This window comes from Rhinopithecus bieti, unplaced genomic scaffold (genome assembly GCF_001698545.2).
Source record: "Rhinopithecus bieti isolate Rb0 unplaced genomic scaffold, ASM169854v2 scaffold_27781, whole genome shotgun sequence".
NCBI classification, from domain to species: domain Eukaryota; kingdom Metazoa; phylum Chordata; class Mammalia; order Primates; family Cercopithecidae; genus Rhinopithecus; species Rhinopithecus bieti.
The window spans coordinates 1,383,136-1,399,903 of NW_016812388.1; the positions used below are offsets into that span (position 1 = coordinate 1,383,136).

Here is a 16,768-nt window from a genome sequence, read left to right on the forward strand (position 1 = left end):
AAAAAAAAAAAAGAAAGAAAATAACCTATGGAGAAACAAGGATGAACAATTACATCAGAATTATCAACAGCAAAACTGAGTATAAAAAATAAAACAATGTTCAATCTTAAGTATTTGTTATTTAAAAAAAGAAACTCAGATGCCTGGGATAATTGTAAAACAAAAAAAAAAGAAAACCGACTAATTCTAAATTTAAAATACTAAAGTACTTTCACTTAATTGAGTATTTTTCTATCATTTATTATTTCCGATTGTATTTGCCCTTTACCTGTTCATATTTTACATGATAGTAAGTAATCTAAGAGGAAGATACCAGAAGTAAACAGAAACATTTGTAATTACTCTCATAATCAGCTGCTAGGATTACATATCAAAAAATGGGAAGTTTTACCTCCTCACATCATTTTCTAATATAATATTCTAATATTATAAAATATTATAAAACAGTACAAACTGCAGTTTCCGTTCCTTATTTATGAATTTCATTATAAAAAAAGAGAACAGCTTAATGTATCTGCCTTTCTGCACAGAATAAGAAGGTTGTGACCTACATACTTTAAATAGTTCAGAATCACAAGATGGTCGGGAAGACAACATTCATAAACTGTTTTTCAGCATTTTTTTCATACATTTTACACATAGTCTTGAAATGCAATGTGCCATATATGAAATTTTTCTTTTTTTCTTTTTGAGATGGAGTCTCACTCTGTCACCCAGGCTGGACCGCAGTGTCGCAATCTCACCTCACTGCAACCTCTGCCTCTTGGGTTCAAGTGATTCTCTTGCCTCAGCCTCCCAAGTAGCTGGGACTATAGGTGTGTGCCACCACACCTGGTTAATTTTTGTATTTTTAGTGGAGACAGAGTTTTGCCATGTTGGCCAGGCTGGTCTTGAACTCCTGACCTCAGGTGATCCACCCTCCTCGGCCTCCCAAAGAGCTGGGATTACAGGCGAGAGCCACCATGCCCAGCCTGAAATTTTTCATTTGTTTCATATTTTCTGTTACCACAGGGCCACTATTTTAAGTACAGCAACCTTTGTAGTTATTCTGTGTCCTTACAAACATATGACCAAAAGTTACGACCTCCTCTACAACCTTCTCAGGTTTTCAATCTTTTACAAGTATTATACAGTGTGTTTTCTTATTTATACCTCTATGGCATCTTTCAATGAACCCGCTAGCAAGAAAAAAGCGGCTGATTGTTCAAAGCGTTGTTTTCCAAGTAAGGAAAAGCATTTTCAAAGCAGCTTTTCGCCATCTATCTTCATTAAAGTTGTGGCTGAAAAATGTTGTCATTTTTTCATCATGCTGTGACCTGGGAACCAAGCAGAAACATAAAGTGGTTAAACCAAATTTAAAATGTTCTACAAAATGTATAAAATATAATATAAAACCTCAAACATAAATCTAAAAGAAGAACAGGCATTTGTTATCAAGCATCTCTTCACTTCTTCTAATAAGGAATATCAACGCCTTATGTATACATAAATAGGAAACGAAAGCATTTTTTACTTTGCAAAGTGCTTTTATCAACTTTTAAAACATCCCATCCCTTAGATTAAGCTGAAAATATATTTTACCCTTTTTTTTCAGCTAAAGGAACCAAGTCACATAGAAGTTGATTTGATGAAGCTCATACACCTAATTATTTTCAAAAGCATTAGGTTTCTTACTCACAGCACAATCTTCATTCTGTTGAATCACGTTAAGTGTCAAGGCAACTTACCTAAACAGACCCCACACTACTGCTTTCTTCTTCATTGAAAGGTAGAATAGTGCAGCATCTAAGGCATCATTGTTCCTTTGAAAAGAAGCTTTGGCAACCTAAATGATAAATAAAATATTAAATTAATAATTTGACAAAAGAATTACAATCAATTAATCAACAATGTTTCCCTGCTACTTCCATGGCTGATAGAAACTGTAGAGACAGAAAAAGTTGGTTCTGTTTCACAATCTCCAGTAGGTTATAATATTAATACACGCTCCTAGAGATAACCATTTGCAAGCCAGTAATTATGGTAAAAATCATAATTACAGCCAGCACTTATTGACTATTTACCATGTACTGGGCACGAGTCTATGCACCTTTTGTTATCTTATTGCATCACTACAAACCATGAGGTTCTATCATTATCCCCATTTTACAGATGAAGTGACTGAGACAGAAAGGTTAAGTGAATTGCCTACAGTCACACAGTAAGGGTTAGAAAAGGGAATAGAACCCACATAGAACTGAAACTAACATAGAAAGCAATAAAGAAGGCAGAATATTCAATAGACGTGAGCTTTTTCTTGAAAATTCAACATGTTATACCGTATGTAATCATACTGTCTTAAACATAAGAACATATAGGCCATATCTGATTTTTCCAGGATGCTGAGATACAGCCTCTGCAAATCATTAAGCTGAAAGGCATAATGACAAAAAAACAGTGGATGCTTTACTAATTAGCTCACATTGATGGCAAAGCAGGAAGCTATAATAGTAAGGTATGGGAAAAAGGGAAAAGACACCTAAAATTACATCACGAAAATGCTTTACTCTTGGGCCGGGTGCATGGTTCATGCCTGTAATCCCAGCATTTTGGGAGGCCGAGACAAGCAGATCACTTGAGGTCAGGAGTTCGAGGGCAGTCTGGCCAACGTGGTGAAACCCCATCTCTACTAATAATACAAAAATTAGCCAGGCGTGGTGGCGCACACCTGTAGTCCCAACTACTCGGAGGCTGGGTGGGAGAATTGCTTCAACCCGGGAGGAGGAGGTTGCAGTGAGCCAAGATCACGCCACTGCACTCCAGCCTGGGTGACAGAGTGAGACTCCATCTCGGAAAAAAAAAAAAAAAGGAAAAAAAGAAAACCTTTTACTCTCAATGCTCTTTTCCCTTCCCCTTTTAATTGTTCTCTGCCCCCTATCATTTAACTTAGTGCTTCAATATGCTCCATCAGTTTTAGAGGAATTTTATTTGTATTCAGGTGATTTATAATATACATTTCAAGGCAGAAAATGTACATATCCCTTTGATTTAATTTTAAGAAATAAATTACTTGCGGAAATAAATCATGTGTATATTATCACAGATAATTATAATGACAAGACACATGTTGACAAGAAGTAAAATCTTTGTGGGATACATCTGAAACAGTTCAGTTAAAATATGTCCTCTTTTATCCAGTGCTTTGGAATATAAAAACTTTAATGTAGATACTGTATCATTTATATTCTTTAACAATTAACTTTTCCTATACATCAGAAATCACATTTTTTAGTTGGTGCAGGAATGAATTCCTTCTTATATCTGTGCTTATTTTAGAAAAGAAATACGGGTATTTTGTCGGTAGCCTTACATGTAACAGAAAAATAATACTTTTAGACTCACATTTAAAACTGTGATCTGACAACCATACACACCAGAATCATTGGATGCTGATCAAGATGAAGAAACCTCAGCCTTACCACTAACCTACCAAATTAAAATCTCTGGTTATGAGATGGAGAATATGCATTCTACATAAGTTTACCAGGTGAGTCTTCTTTGGGGAACTACTATTAAGGAATTAATCAGGAAAAGGTCTTGGCATCCTTCAGAGAAACAAATTCATACTTCACAAATATAGTACCACTGATTGTACTCCAGGGAATTCCAAAGGACTAAAAGGAAAATATGAATGAGAATTCCACTTTCCTAATCCTGCTAAAGTAGAAAGGGCACAGGCTAAATCTAACATTTATAAATGACTGGAGTTTGGGCTTGTTACCCAGCCTCTCTGAATCTTAGTTCCATTATGTGTAAAATGGAAATGACGACATGGGGTTGATTAGAACATAACATGGAATTATTTATGAAAAGCAACTGGCACCAACCCTGGTAGAGAGCTGAACTGAATTTTTTTTTTCCTAAAAGGAATCTACCAGAAAACTGACTCCAAAACCTGCCCTAAAACTTTTACAGCCATTTCACTTGCTGCCACAGATATGTTCTTCAAGTACATACAAATCAAAACTGTTTTTATCCAATGAGATTTCAAGCATGCAAAGAACGTTTGCTACTTATTAAACTAGTAATGCAGAGAGTCCTTTGTATAAAAAGTTTTTTAATTTGTAATGTAAATAACAAACAAGAACTCAAGTTTACTTTCTAAATTTAGATTTTTGCATTTTCTTAAACTAGAGCACACCTCAATTAATAACAGAAAATATTATTATTCCACGGATATATTATAAATTCAGCCTATACAGAAAGACACAATATCATACTGCATGGATGTTTTATGAAGGTCAAGTTTTTATAATCTCCAGAAACTTTAAAAAGTCTCACCAGTCATGGTGGCTCACATCTGTAATCCCAGCCATTTGGGAGGCCGAGGAGAGCAGATCACCTGAGGTCATGGATTCGAGACCATCCTGGCCAACATGGGTGAAACCCTGTCTCTACTAAAAATACAAAAATTAGCTGAGTGTGGTGGCACATGCCTGTAGTCCCAGTTACTCGGGAGGCTGAGGCAGGAAAATCGCTTGAACCCAGGAGGCAGAGGTTGCAGTGAGCCAAGATCACGCCATTGCACTCCAGCCTAGGCGACAAGAGCGAAATTCCATCTCCAAAAAAAAAAAAATCTCAAGACCTCAAGACAGACAAACAAATTTCCCACTACAGGTTTTCTGGGAGATAGTATCTTTTTTTCTTTAGGAAAAGTTTTTTTTTTTTTAATATAACTCAAAATCCACTAAAAAAAAAGTTACCTTTTCAATGCATCTTCGAAGCGTGTTAATGTTCCTCACCCACCACCCTATTCCCATAGCTCTTAATTCAGACCACTGGGGGTCCCCTCTCTGAATTGCTGGAATCATATTAATCAGTTCTTCTTCAGCCTCAGAATGAAAAGCCCAGGCAAAATGGCATGTAGACACACCTAAATTGGAAATATAAAATAATAACCTTCATAATTGTATCAAATAAGAAGAAAAACAATTTTTCATGCAGTCACATACGCATTCGTTTTGGAAAGAATTTTGAAGCAGAAAGAAAGAATGAAAGGCAGTCTGTCATCGATTCAGGACTTTATACTGTAAGTTTCTGAATACAAGATCAATAATGTGATACACAAAATCCAAAATTTGTTTTGTTTCCCCTACAAAATAGGGACACTAAAACTTAATCATTAGAAAGAAAAATATTTGAATATCAGGCCATTCACACGTATGGCACACCAAATTTATCAAGAGGTCATAAGAGCTGCCCAAGCTCACACAACTAAGAGTGTAGGGCCCAGGCCTGATTCCAGGTTTCTCTGTCACGAGGACCTGTGAATCTGGCCTGCCCAAGAGGACACAAGGTGTGTTGTCCCCGACAAGAGCCCAGGGGAAGGAAAGCGTGGTGAAAGCTTCGTTCATCAAGTCAAAAGCACTTGGCTCACCGGCCTGGATGTCGATTCTAGCACCACTACCCCATTCTTCTCTCTACCCATGGAGCTAAATATCACTTCAAAGCAAGCTCTAAACTTCATGAGAGTTCCAGAAAATAATAAGGGTAAGTTGCAATCATGATGTACATTCCTCTGCTTTTAGTGCCTTCAGTTAAAAGTAAAGTGCCTAATACTGATGCTTTTTGATGAACATTGTTTTTTGTTTTGGGTTTGTTTTTTTTCCTCCTGGGAGAAGACTGACAGAGATCTAGGCTATTTATAGAGACAACAAAATCTTTACTGATGCTATTAGACTTCCAAGTACTAATGGATTTATCAACAGTTCAATTATTAATAACACTCTTACTGAAATTCGACTTAGAGCAGGTAAAAACAAAACATAATGAATGTGAACCACGCAGAATGGTAATGAATAATGGGAATTCTGGGAAGAACTCTGGGAAGCCCTGGAAAGAAGCCAAACTAGTCCAAGTAGCCATCTCTATGAACTCATTTTAGAAATAAAGAAATGTCTGAGGTCAATGAAAGTCACATTACAACACAGGTCTCTCAGTGCTATTAAGTATCAATATTGTTACACATAATTTTTTTCATTATCAACTACTATATAGATTTTTGTATGCAGTTTAAAGCTTTTCTAATAATTACTGCTTCACTATAATTCCTTTAGAAAGTAAAAAACAAAAAACTATTATGATTATTTTGAATAACAATCTTAACTCTCTTATATTTCCCATTGCCAACACTCATATAACAACTGTGTTTGTAATCATACCACAAAACTAATGCAACATGTCTTGGCTGCCACTATAAATTTAGGGGAAAACACTGGACAAAATTAATAAAATCAATTTAGTTTTTTATAACCTGAAAGGCAGACTAATTTTTTCACTATTTAAATCTCTGCTGTAAGAGAGACTTACTGTATCATATAATTGATATTCTGCTTTAGAAACTAATATACAGCAACACAAAATGCATAATTTGCTGATATAAAATTTATAATATAAAATAATACATAGCATATTACATTCTATATCCTTAAATTAACTAAAATTTTGGTATAAGAAGAAACAAAACAAAAATACACACAGACATGTCAGAAGAATTAGGTTCAGAAAGCAAGATTAAGAGCAGTGAATGTATTTGAAAACTTGCAGAGGTGAAAAAAGTTATTAGGGAAGAAAACGAACAGGGGCACCAACAGGCACTTCCTTTTATTTACCTACCAATGGCAGGCTATTCTCTGCAGTTTACCTCTGCTCTTCTCAGCTTTTCTATCTACATACTGGCTACTTAATTTTTCCCTGAAAACTGGTCCCAGGACCATCACCTACAACACCAGTCATTTCTCATCGCCCATGCTTTAACTGTAGCAGAAGGGAAAATGGAATTCGACAAAGCTTTAGAAATTTGAAGTGTTTTAGATTGCCCTAGGAAATGTACAAAATTGTCATTAATTGATTCAATACCACTTGACTATCACCCAAAATTAAATTTAAGAGAACACGGAGATACCATTTTAAAAATCTATCCAAATGGCATAGATTGCTTAAAATATTAATATCAAATGTGGGCAATGGGTTAGTTTTGGCATCATCGAACTTTTTTATTTCACATTTTTAATAATTTTTTGTTTTCAATTTCTGTGGGTACACAGTAAGTGTATACAAACTTCTGGGAATGTAAATGAGCGTAGTATTTCTGAAGGGCATTTTCATGATACTTATCTTATCAAGAGTGAATAATTTTCACGCCTTTTGATTCAGTAATTCCACTGCTAGAAACTAGCATGAGGAAATAAACAGGAATGTAAATACTTACACGCCAAATTACAAGGTTATTCATTACAGTGACAATTCAAATAGAAAAAAAACTTCAGCAAAATCTATTTCAAAAATAAAGGATTTGGTAGATAAAATACAGTTTAGACACAGAATTTCAGATGGCTATTTAAAGTTATGTTTTCAAAGAACATTCATAGGTTAAAGGGTATAAGTGTCATGGGTAGGAATAACAGTCTATCAAGCCTAGTATTCTAGGTTCTGTAATACTAAGACATATATTATGGGACTCTTTCCAAGATGTTGGTTTCAAAAGAAATATGGTCCAATGAAACGAGCTCTGGACTGGGATTCGAGCTCCAAATCTTCTAATAAATAGTCCTGTATCCTGGGCAGGTCACTTTTAATTCTATGGTTTCAATTTTTTAATCTGTAATAACAAGGCTGATATAAATCCTCAGGTCTCAAATCAGGTGTGGCAGTATGCTTGAAATATGCAAATCCACTGTTATCAATATGGCAGATCTTCCTGAATCATCAACTTTACTTGCTGGCAAATAACTAGAACATTAAAATAAATACAAAAACATATCACAGAGCAAAGCTTACACAATTTTTCAAAGAAAAGACATCAAGATATTTAGGGCTAATCTGCAGAGAGCCACTTCGGGTTACCACCTCAGGCATACCACATGTACCCCCTAAGCTACTACTTTAGTAAATAAATTCTAAGAAATTTAGTTAGATGAGTTAAGTCACAGAATAGAGCTGAAGGATGCACAGAAAAATGGTAAGTGGGTACTATGTGACAGAAAGATCTTAAGGCCAGTGATAGGTATGCACGTAATGACTTACCTAATGTTTACACACAAATGCAAATAAACCCCACCGCTCCAATATTAAGTAAAAGTTGTGCAAAGCTTCAGTGAGTGAATTACCTTGATGAAGTAGCTGCACTCGGTATAAGGGAGGCAGAGATGTCAAAAGGCATGTGTGTAGGCGCATAGCTAACAAATATCTCAAACCACACTCATCTAATGTATCTCTTCCTGTAATTTAAACAGGAAATACGTTTAAGGAAAAAGGAATGCAAGAGGCCACAAATTGATAAGCTATAAAACAAACATTAAACTTAGCCATAATTTATATAAAATACATAAGATATTTTTAGTGTATTCCTTCCTGAACACTTTAACGTTTTACAAAAAAATCATATCTTTACAAAAAAAAATATGTGACTACTAAAACTCTTAAAAGAAAAATGATTTGGGGAAATATAATTAACTATTAGAACAGATAACAAGAGCATTTATAGTGACATAATAAATGAAAGACATCTTGAAATCCAATAAAAAATATATTAACTATAGTATGTTAGGTACAACTTTTAATAATATTTTCTACACGAATTCCGATGAGATGTAATGGAAATTACATAACTGATGTGAAATCACGTTATATATTTAAACAGGTAATATTTTCTACCATGGTTAAATTAACTGAAATATCGTACTACCAAAGATTTAAAATTTGAATCCCCTAGCTAGTTAGTGTTACATGGTTAGGCTGAATCTTCACCTTGATTCCACAAATTTATTTATACAAATGAATTCCACTTAGTTGAAGTATGAAGGTGTGGCAAGTGTAACCAAAACTATAGCCACTGCTGGATGAAAGCAAAGCAAAAATACTGACAGCACCTAGCCCAATAACTGACACTTCAGAAGTACTCAAACATTATACAATCAAATAATATTTTCCAGAAAAAAAAACCAAAAACTTTTAAATGGCCAAAGATCAAGCCCAAGTTCTGCTTTTCATTACCTATATCAATCCATCCATCTATCCATCTATCTATTTATTTGGCTAGATAGATAGCTATTAGGTTGGTGCAAAAGTATTTGCAGTTTTGCCATTACTTTTGCACCAACCTAATATCTACCTATTTATTTATTTATAGACATAGGATCTTGCTATGTTGCCCAAGATGGTCTAAAAGTCCTGGCCTCAAGCAATCCTCCCACCTAAGCCTCCCAAAGTGCTGCCATTAAAGGTGTGAGCCACCATGCTCATTCGTCCATTTATTCATTCAACAAATCAAGCATCTATTACATGTGAGGAACTCTTCAGGTACTGGGAATTCAGCAGTGAATAAGGCAAAGTCCCTACTCTCTTGGGGATCATATTTTAGGAGGTAGAGACAAACAATAAACAAATAATATGTGGAAATTAATGCTACGAAGGGAAATAAAGCAGGACTGAGAGATAGGGAATGCTAGAGTGAGAGAGTTCTATTTCATACAGTATGGCCAGGAAAGAACTCTCCAGTAAGATGACATGCCAGCAGCAATTTGAGGAAGTAAAGGAATGAGCCATGCGTGAATCTGGAAGAAGAGCATTCTAATAGAGCAGAAATGAGCACAGATTGTGTGCTCTTTTAGGCCACTTTAAGGCTCTTAACTTTTATTCTAAAGTGAGACAGGAAGGCACTGGTTTATGTTGAGCAAAGGAGAGATTTAATGTGATTTGGTTTTAAAGGAATCACTGGTTCATAAGCAAAGAACAGACGGAGGTAACAAGAATAAAGCAGTTAGGAGATGACAGGGACTTGGACCAGAATAGTAACTGCAGAGGTAATGATAATTGATTGTTGGATTCTGGATATTAATAGAACTGACAGCATTTGCCAATGAACTGGATATGAGGTATGAGAGAAACCAGAGTCAAGAATGACTACGTTGTCTCACCGAAACAAGTGGAAGAACTCATTTACTTAGAATCCATTTACTGAGATGTGTAACTCATTTAATCTCTGACCTTCGGTTTCCCACCTGTAAAATGGAGACATTCATTCCTGCCTTATTACCTCATGAATGTCCACTGTGTCCAGGATACACTATTTCTATATTGCTTTAGCCAATGATATACTTTTGTATTAGAAAGTGTAAACTATTTTTTTTACAAATTATGGCATGCCTACTTTCTTAATGTCCCACAGTAAAAACTAATATATATTAAACATACAACACAAGCTTAAGGTTGTTCTGGGAAGAACTCACTCAACTGCATACAACCTCATAATGGTTAAGATTTTTCTTTTCCAATTAATAGTGAGAAAATAAGTCATAGGCAAAACCCTAGGTCTCTAGTTACTTTAACCTGCAGAGGAGAAAACTTTGGGGAATATACTATAGGGATGTAAATCTACATGAAGAGATATTTTCCAGCTGCCTTTCTCCCACAAATCTGGAAATTATGCAATAGTTAAAAGGGTACAGGCTTTGAGTCAATAATTTATCCACATATGAACCCCACTTCTACTCCTTAATGCCTATGTGAACTCAGGTGAGTCCCTTAATTTCTTAAGGATCAGTGTCTTCATCTATAAAGTTAAACATAATAATAGCTATCTGCTAGAAGATTGTGATAATTAAATATGATAAAGAAAATGCCTGAAACACAGCCATTTTTCACTCCTCCACAATATTTTTGAATTAATGAAATTTTGATCATTAATTTTCAGTTTCCTTTGCCCCTGCTATCATTTACAATCGATACCATTACCCTGAACTATGTGCATAAAAGAGAATGCAATCTAGTTCCAGGAAGTAGCCAAAAATTTTCTAGTTACAGAATGAATTAGGCAAAATACATATGACATTAACTATAAGGAAACCTCTCTGAAGAGACTTTTTGGAGAAAATTAGGTAATTGTAAAAAGTTGTTTATGGCTAGAAATGGGAAGACCAACAAGTTGAGCCCATGAGGTCCCAATAAGCCTCATGATTCCAAGTAACATTAACAAATGGGCTGTTATTATCAAAGGAAAAATCATAGGGATCAATCTGTTTTAAAAAAACGAGAGACTTGGCCAGTCCACGGTGACTCATACTTATAATCCCAGCACTGTGGGAGGCCAAGGCAGGAGGACTGCTTGAGCTCAGGAGTTTGAGACTAGCCTCGGCAATGTAAGGAGACCCAGTCCCTACAAAAAAATAAAAAGAAATTAGCTGGGCCCCCATGGTGGTGCACACCTGTGGTCCCAGCTATTCAGGAGACTGAGGTGGGAAGATTACTTGAGCCTGAGAGGTTAAGGCTACAGTGACCCGTGACTGCGCCACTCAACTCCAGCCTGGACAACAGAGCAAGACCCTGTCTCAAAAAAACAGAAAAACAAAAAACCCACCCAAACACACACAAAAAACAAGAGATTATAAATCAAAAATGACACAAAGGTTTCAGTGTAAAAACTCATGAGAGAATGCACATGGATCTCACAAATCTGTGCATTCATATGCCTGCCTCAACTGTCTTTTCTGAGCATATTATATAATAGTAATTGCCTATTAAGGAGGTCTTTTCCCTGCCAAGTTTGAAAGTTGAGACTATAATTCAATAAATGAGTCAGTATATAGATAATATAAACATTTCTATTAGGTACAACTTTATCCATTTTTAGTGGGAATATTTACCTGAGCAACTCTTATCTCTGCTTTCATCAAGCTCAGTACTGGTAGTAGCCACTGTATCAGCCAAAGCTACAAGGAACATCTGCTCCAAACGGGTAAGGCCTGGTAGACTTGAGTGCATAAGATGACTTGAAAGTACCCTTGCATGTTCTTGGCCAAAGTAAGCTGGTCCATACTGAGAAAGATTTATTACTTTTGATTTGTTTTCTCTCTTTTCGGGCTCTAAATCAATATCATCCGTTGTTATATCCTGGATTTGAAACAGCTCTGAATACTGATCCTCTGGTTGACTTACTGTCTGATCTTCATAGCTCTGTGGTATCTTTGTACTTTCTTCTGAAATTCTGTACGATATATCTTGATCTGCAGCAAGTAATGCATATAGTGGGAGTGGAGGGATAGAATCTATCTCAGTATAATCTCGAGTACCATCTTTTCCTACGGTGACTGTTTCCTTTGCTGTACTGCCGCTTACACTAATAGTTCGAGAAAGATGTCGCTTAGTTCCTTCTCCAGCATCAGCATCTCTAACTATTGCTATTTCACCTGCAATACACTTTACTAAATGAGAGAGAATGGCTTTAGCCCTTCGCACTTTCCCTAAATCCATCAATTCTAACAGCTGAGTTGGATGATACTGTGGAAGAGTAGGGGAAAGTACATGTGCAGCCTCAAATAAGCCACCATCTTGAATTACAGTTGGTGAACAAAAAACATCATCAGAAATAGCTGTTCCTTCAACAATACTTTTTCTTGCCAGCATATTAGATTTAAAGGTCAAATGATCTTGCATTGCTGCCTCTTCTGCATTCGGACTATCAGCTTCAGTGTCTCCAAATTTGACAGCATGCTTCCACTGTGCATATACATGCATTTCACAATCCATTCCTACCACCAATATCCCATCTCTTACCCAAGAGAGAGAAACAGGCAGTGAAGGAGTACCATCAACGGAAGATACCAAGTCTATAGATCTAAGAAGAACCCATCTTGACCTAACCCCTTGCTTGATACTACCACCTAGTGGTAAAGTAATGACAGCTACTCCATCCTTACTGTTGGTTTGCTCAGTCACAATTCCTGAAAGCCTTCCATACATGAAGATATTAGCACCGACCCCCACTGTAAGAATGTGGGAGCCATCTTCTTTTGATACCCAGTCCAAATGTACTAAATGTTTGATATTCGGAATAAGATATCTATCCTTGCTCAAGAGTGCATCTGACTTGCTATATACAAACAGATTACTGTCGACGCTGACCCTTGAATCAAGTACACTCCCAACCTTAACCAAATCATCAAGATGAATTGTTTGTTCTAAAACCCACTCTGATCCTCCTGTAGATTCACATTCAAATATACAAACATGCATGGAAAATTCTTTAGAAATAAAACCATTATGGTGGATAGGTTGCTTATAAGCCACTGCAAGGCGACCTGTGTATGAACAGCTAACAGCAACTGGTCTTCCCACGATGCTCACTGTACTGCTATTATCTTCTCCTTCATCATTCATCAAAGGCCATCTCTTCCAGTGATAAATTTCTTTCTCATCACTTTTATTACAGTCTGGGTTGGTTTCCATACAACATTTCCAGAAGCGTACTTTATTGTCAGAACAAGTTGTAACCACTAAATAAGGTGCAAGGCACACTGGATAAATTGAAGAAGAGCTCAGATGGCCTTAAAAAAGAAAAAGCAAAGTTAGTTATAATAATAATACTAAAGCCACAAAATAATATGGTTATAATCAAATTCTGGAATGTGATCAATTCAAAGTCACTATGAGCTTCTTCAGAATAACTCAGCAGTCTTCCTCTTAACTAGTATCCCACTAAATGTACATTGGCCAACGCATCTATAAAGGTCTTGAAGAGCCCATCAGTGAAATCAAGGTATGCAATAATAATCACTTAATTTGTTTTTAGGCAATTAAGTTTAAATGAGGCAACCATTTAATTAAAATAAAACTCAAAAGCACTGAAATAAGTCAACCCTTAATGTGTTTCTGATATTTAAATTTACCTTCACAACATGCCTCCCTAGACTTTCATACTATATATTTAATCATTTTCATCATGAATACTTGACTGAGCTTTACAATTTGCCTTTCAAATGCCCCTAACCCTCCCTCAAATAATCCAGACCCCAGATGGTACATTAAATTTTGTTTCAGACAGCAAAACAAACCAATAGATCTTACCCATTTTACCAAGTTTACTTCATCCTCTCTTAGCACTGAACCAAAACCCTCTTATCTATTCCTGACTGCCAAAGACTAACAAGGTACATCTGCTGTCAACTGTAAGACAAGGGGATATAGAGATTAAGATCTGAGGCCAGAAGATCTGGATCTCAGTTTCAATCCATCAATAATTTCATTAACAGTGGGAAAGCTACTTAATTAATTAATCACCTGAGCCTGTTCCATCTAAATAACTGGGATCAGTTACTGTTTCCCCTAGAATATTATTGTCAAATAAGACATTTTATAAGGCCTCTGTAAAATATAATTTATTATCACGAACTCCAATAAACTTGAGTATAACCCAAACCTTTCAAATATTTTGAAAGATTAACAAATTGGCCTAGATCTGCACCCGCCACAAAAGCCCAGAATACACTCTTCTCAACATGATCTTTCCAACTGTAAATGCAAACCTCTTGGGGATGAATGAGAAAACACCCTTACTGAATATCATCCACCAGTAATATTAACAGCCCTGAACCTCCAATTTTGGTTTCCCAAAAACACTATTCTAGAAACTCCCCAATTAAGATTCTATAAGTAGCAGATCACTTTAAATATAGCTGCCAGTCTTGCCCTCCAAATATGTTATCTATCTTGCTAAAGTCGGTATCATTCCAGACCAGCCGAACTATAATCTTTTATCCTACATTTTTCCTCAGAGTATCTGCCAACCCTTGTTCAAACATTCTTAATAAAAGTGAGATATGATTACCACAATGTGAATGAAAAGTCTTAATTAAAAAAAAAAAAAGCCTCAGTGGTTTACAAATGAATTTGTTCTTTAAAATTTTTACTATCATGATATTCCAAAGTATTGGCAAGACACCTCACATTAAAATATTTACACTATTTTGGCCGGGCATAGTGGCTCACACCTGTAATCCCAGCACTTTGGAAGGCCGAGGCGGGTGGATCATGAGGTCAGGAGATCGAGACCATCCTGGCTAACATGGTGAAACCCCGTCTCTACTAAAAACACAAAAAAATCAGCCGGGCATGGTGGCATGCTCCTGAAGTCCCAGTTATTCAGGAGGCTGAGGCAGGAGAATGGGTGTGAACCCAGGAGGGGAGCTTGCAGTGAGCCAAGATAGCACCACTGCACTCCCAGCCTGGGCGACAGAGCGAGACTCCGTCTCAAAAAAAAAACACACAAAATAGTAAAAATTTACACTATTTTCTGTCAAGCTGATTACATTTATCACACGAAATTTGTGTGTGTGTGTGTGTGTGTGTGTATAGTCTCACTCTGTCGCCCGCCCAGGCTGGAGTGCAATAGTGCAATGTCGGCTCACTGCAACCTCTACCTCCCGAGTTCAAGCAATTCTCCTGCCTCAGCTTCCCAAGCAGCTGGGATTACAGGCGCATGCCACCATGCCCAACTAATTTTTGTATTCTTAGTAGAGACAAGGTTTCACCATATTAGCCAGGGTAGTCTCGAACTACTGACCTCAAGTGATCCACCCACCTCAGCCTCCCAAAGTGCTGGGATTACAGAAGTGAGCCACTGCACCCAGTCAGGAAATTATTTCTAATAAAGACATGTTTCTAAACATCTAGACATATCATTAAAAGAAAATAAATCTTTATTTTAATGTCATCATAGCACATATTTCAGAAGAGTTCATCTATTTTATCTACTAAAGAGTTCATACATTTTATCACTATGAGCTACCACTGTGCAGTCTTAAAATGACCTTACCTGCTGAAGGAGTTGCTCTTATTACTTCAACTGATTCTGGGAGATCGAGGGGTTGGCTATATACCAGTCTAGAACTCAGAATAAGTTTACTGGCAGTTTGAAGATTGGCAATTGATGAAGAATGTGGCATGGGGCTCACACTAGGAGAAGTTTCTGGAGAAGAATCTACATTCTTCTGTCCAGGGACTGAAAGTAGACTCTCAGAGGAAGCACCTTCTGAAGCTTTAGCTTTAAAAATAAATTATAAAATTACAAAATGTATGTATATCATTACTATAAATATGAGCTAGAATATTACTTTGTTATTATTTAAGAAATATAGCTTCTTAAAAGTATTTTGGAGGTGAAGATACAGAGAAAAGAGAATTCTTTTTAAAATAGAAGGACCATATGACTCAGCAATCTCACTACCAGGTGTTTATCCAAAGGAAAGGAAATCAGTGTATCAAAGGGATAACTGCACCCCTACATTTATTGTAGCACTATTCACAACAGCCAAGACATAAAATCAACCTAAGTATCCATCAGTGAATACACGGATAAAGAAAATGTGGTATATACACAATGGATACTATTCAGCTATAAACAAGAATGAAATCCTGTCACTTGCAGCAACACAGTTGGAAACCAAAGGTCACTATGTTAAGTGAAACAAGCCAGGCACAGAAATACAAATATCACCTGCTCTCTTACTCACATGCGAGAGCTAAGAAAGTGGATCTCATGGAGGTAGATAATAGAATAATAGACACCAGAGAATGGGAAGGGTTGTTGGTGGGTAAAGAGACTGTTTAATAGGTACAAACATAAAGTTAGACAGAAGAAATAAGTTCTATTGTTTGATAGCACAGTAGAATGACTACAGTTAACAACAATATATATTTCAAAAGAGCTAGAAGATCTGAAATGTTCCCAACCCGAAGAAACAATAAACTTCAAGGTAATGAATATCCTAAATACCCTGATACGATCACTACATATTCTATCCATGTATAAAAACATCACATGTACCCCATAAGTATGTATAATTATTATGCATCAATAAAATGTTTTTAAAAAATTACTTTGGAGACAAGGTCAATTTTCAAACTTTTGCTTAGTTTGCTTGAGCTTACTTTTTTTTTTTTTTTTTTTTTTTTT

At 36.2% G+C, this 16,768-nt stretch overlaps 1 protein-coding gene across 1 annotated transcript in view; it reads right to left on the reverse strand.

Moving 5' to 3' along the window:
- DMXL2 (Dmx like 2) overlaps nucleotides 1–16,768 on the reverse strand; it is a gene marked incomplete at its 5' end in the record, with an annotated part of 66,610 nt that overhangs the window by 45,922 nt on the left and 3,920 nt on the right. The window contains 7 exon segments of the mRNA XM_017896174.1: nucleotides 1,153–1,237; nucleotides 1,239–1,316; nucleotides 1,728–1,825; nucleotides 4,743–4,912; nucleotides 8,148–8,258; nucleotides 11,682–13,361; nucleotides 15,629–15,856. Of these exon segments, the coding sequence (XP_017751663.1) occupies nucleotides 1,153–1,237; nucleotides 1,239–1,316; nucleotides 1,728–1,825; nucleotides 4,743–4,912; nucleotides 8,148–8,258; nucleotides 11,682–13,361; nucleotides 15,629–15,856 (2,450 nt within the window).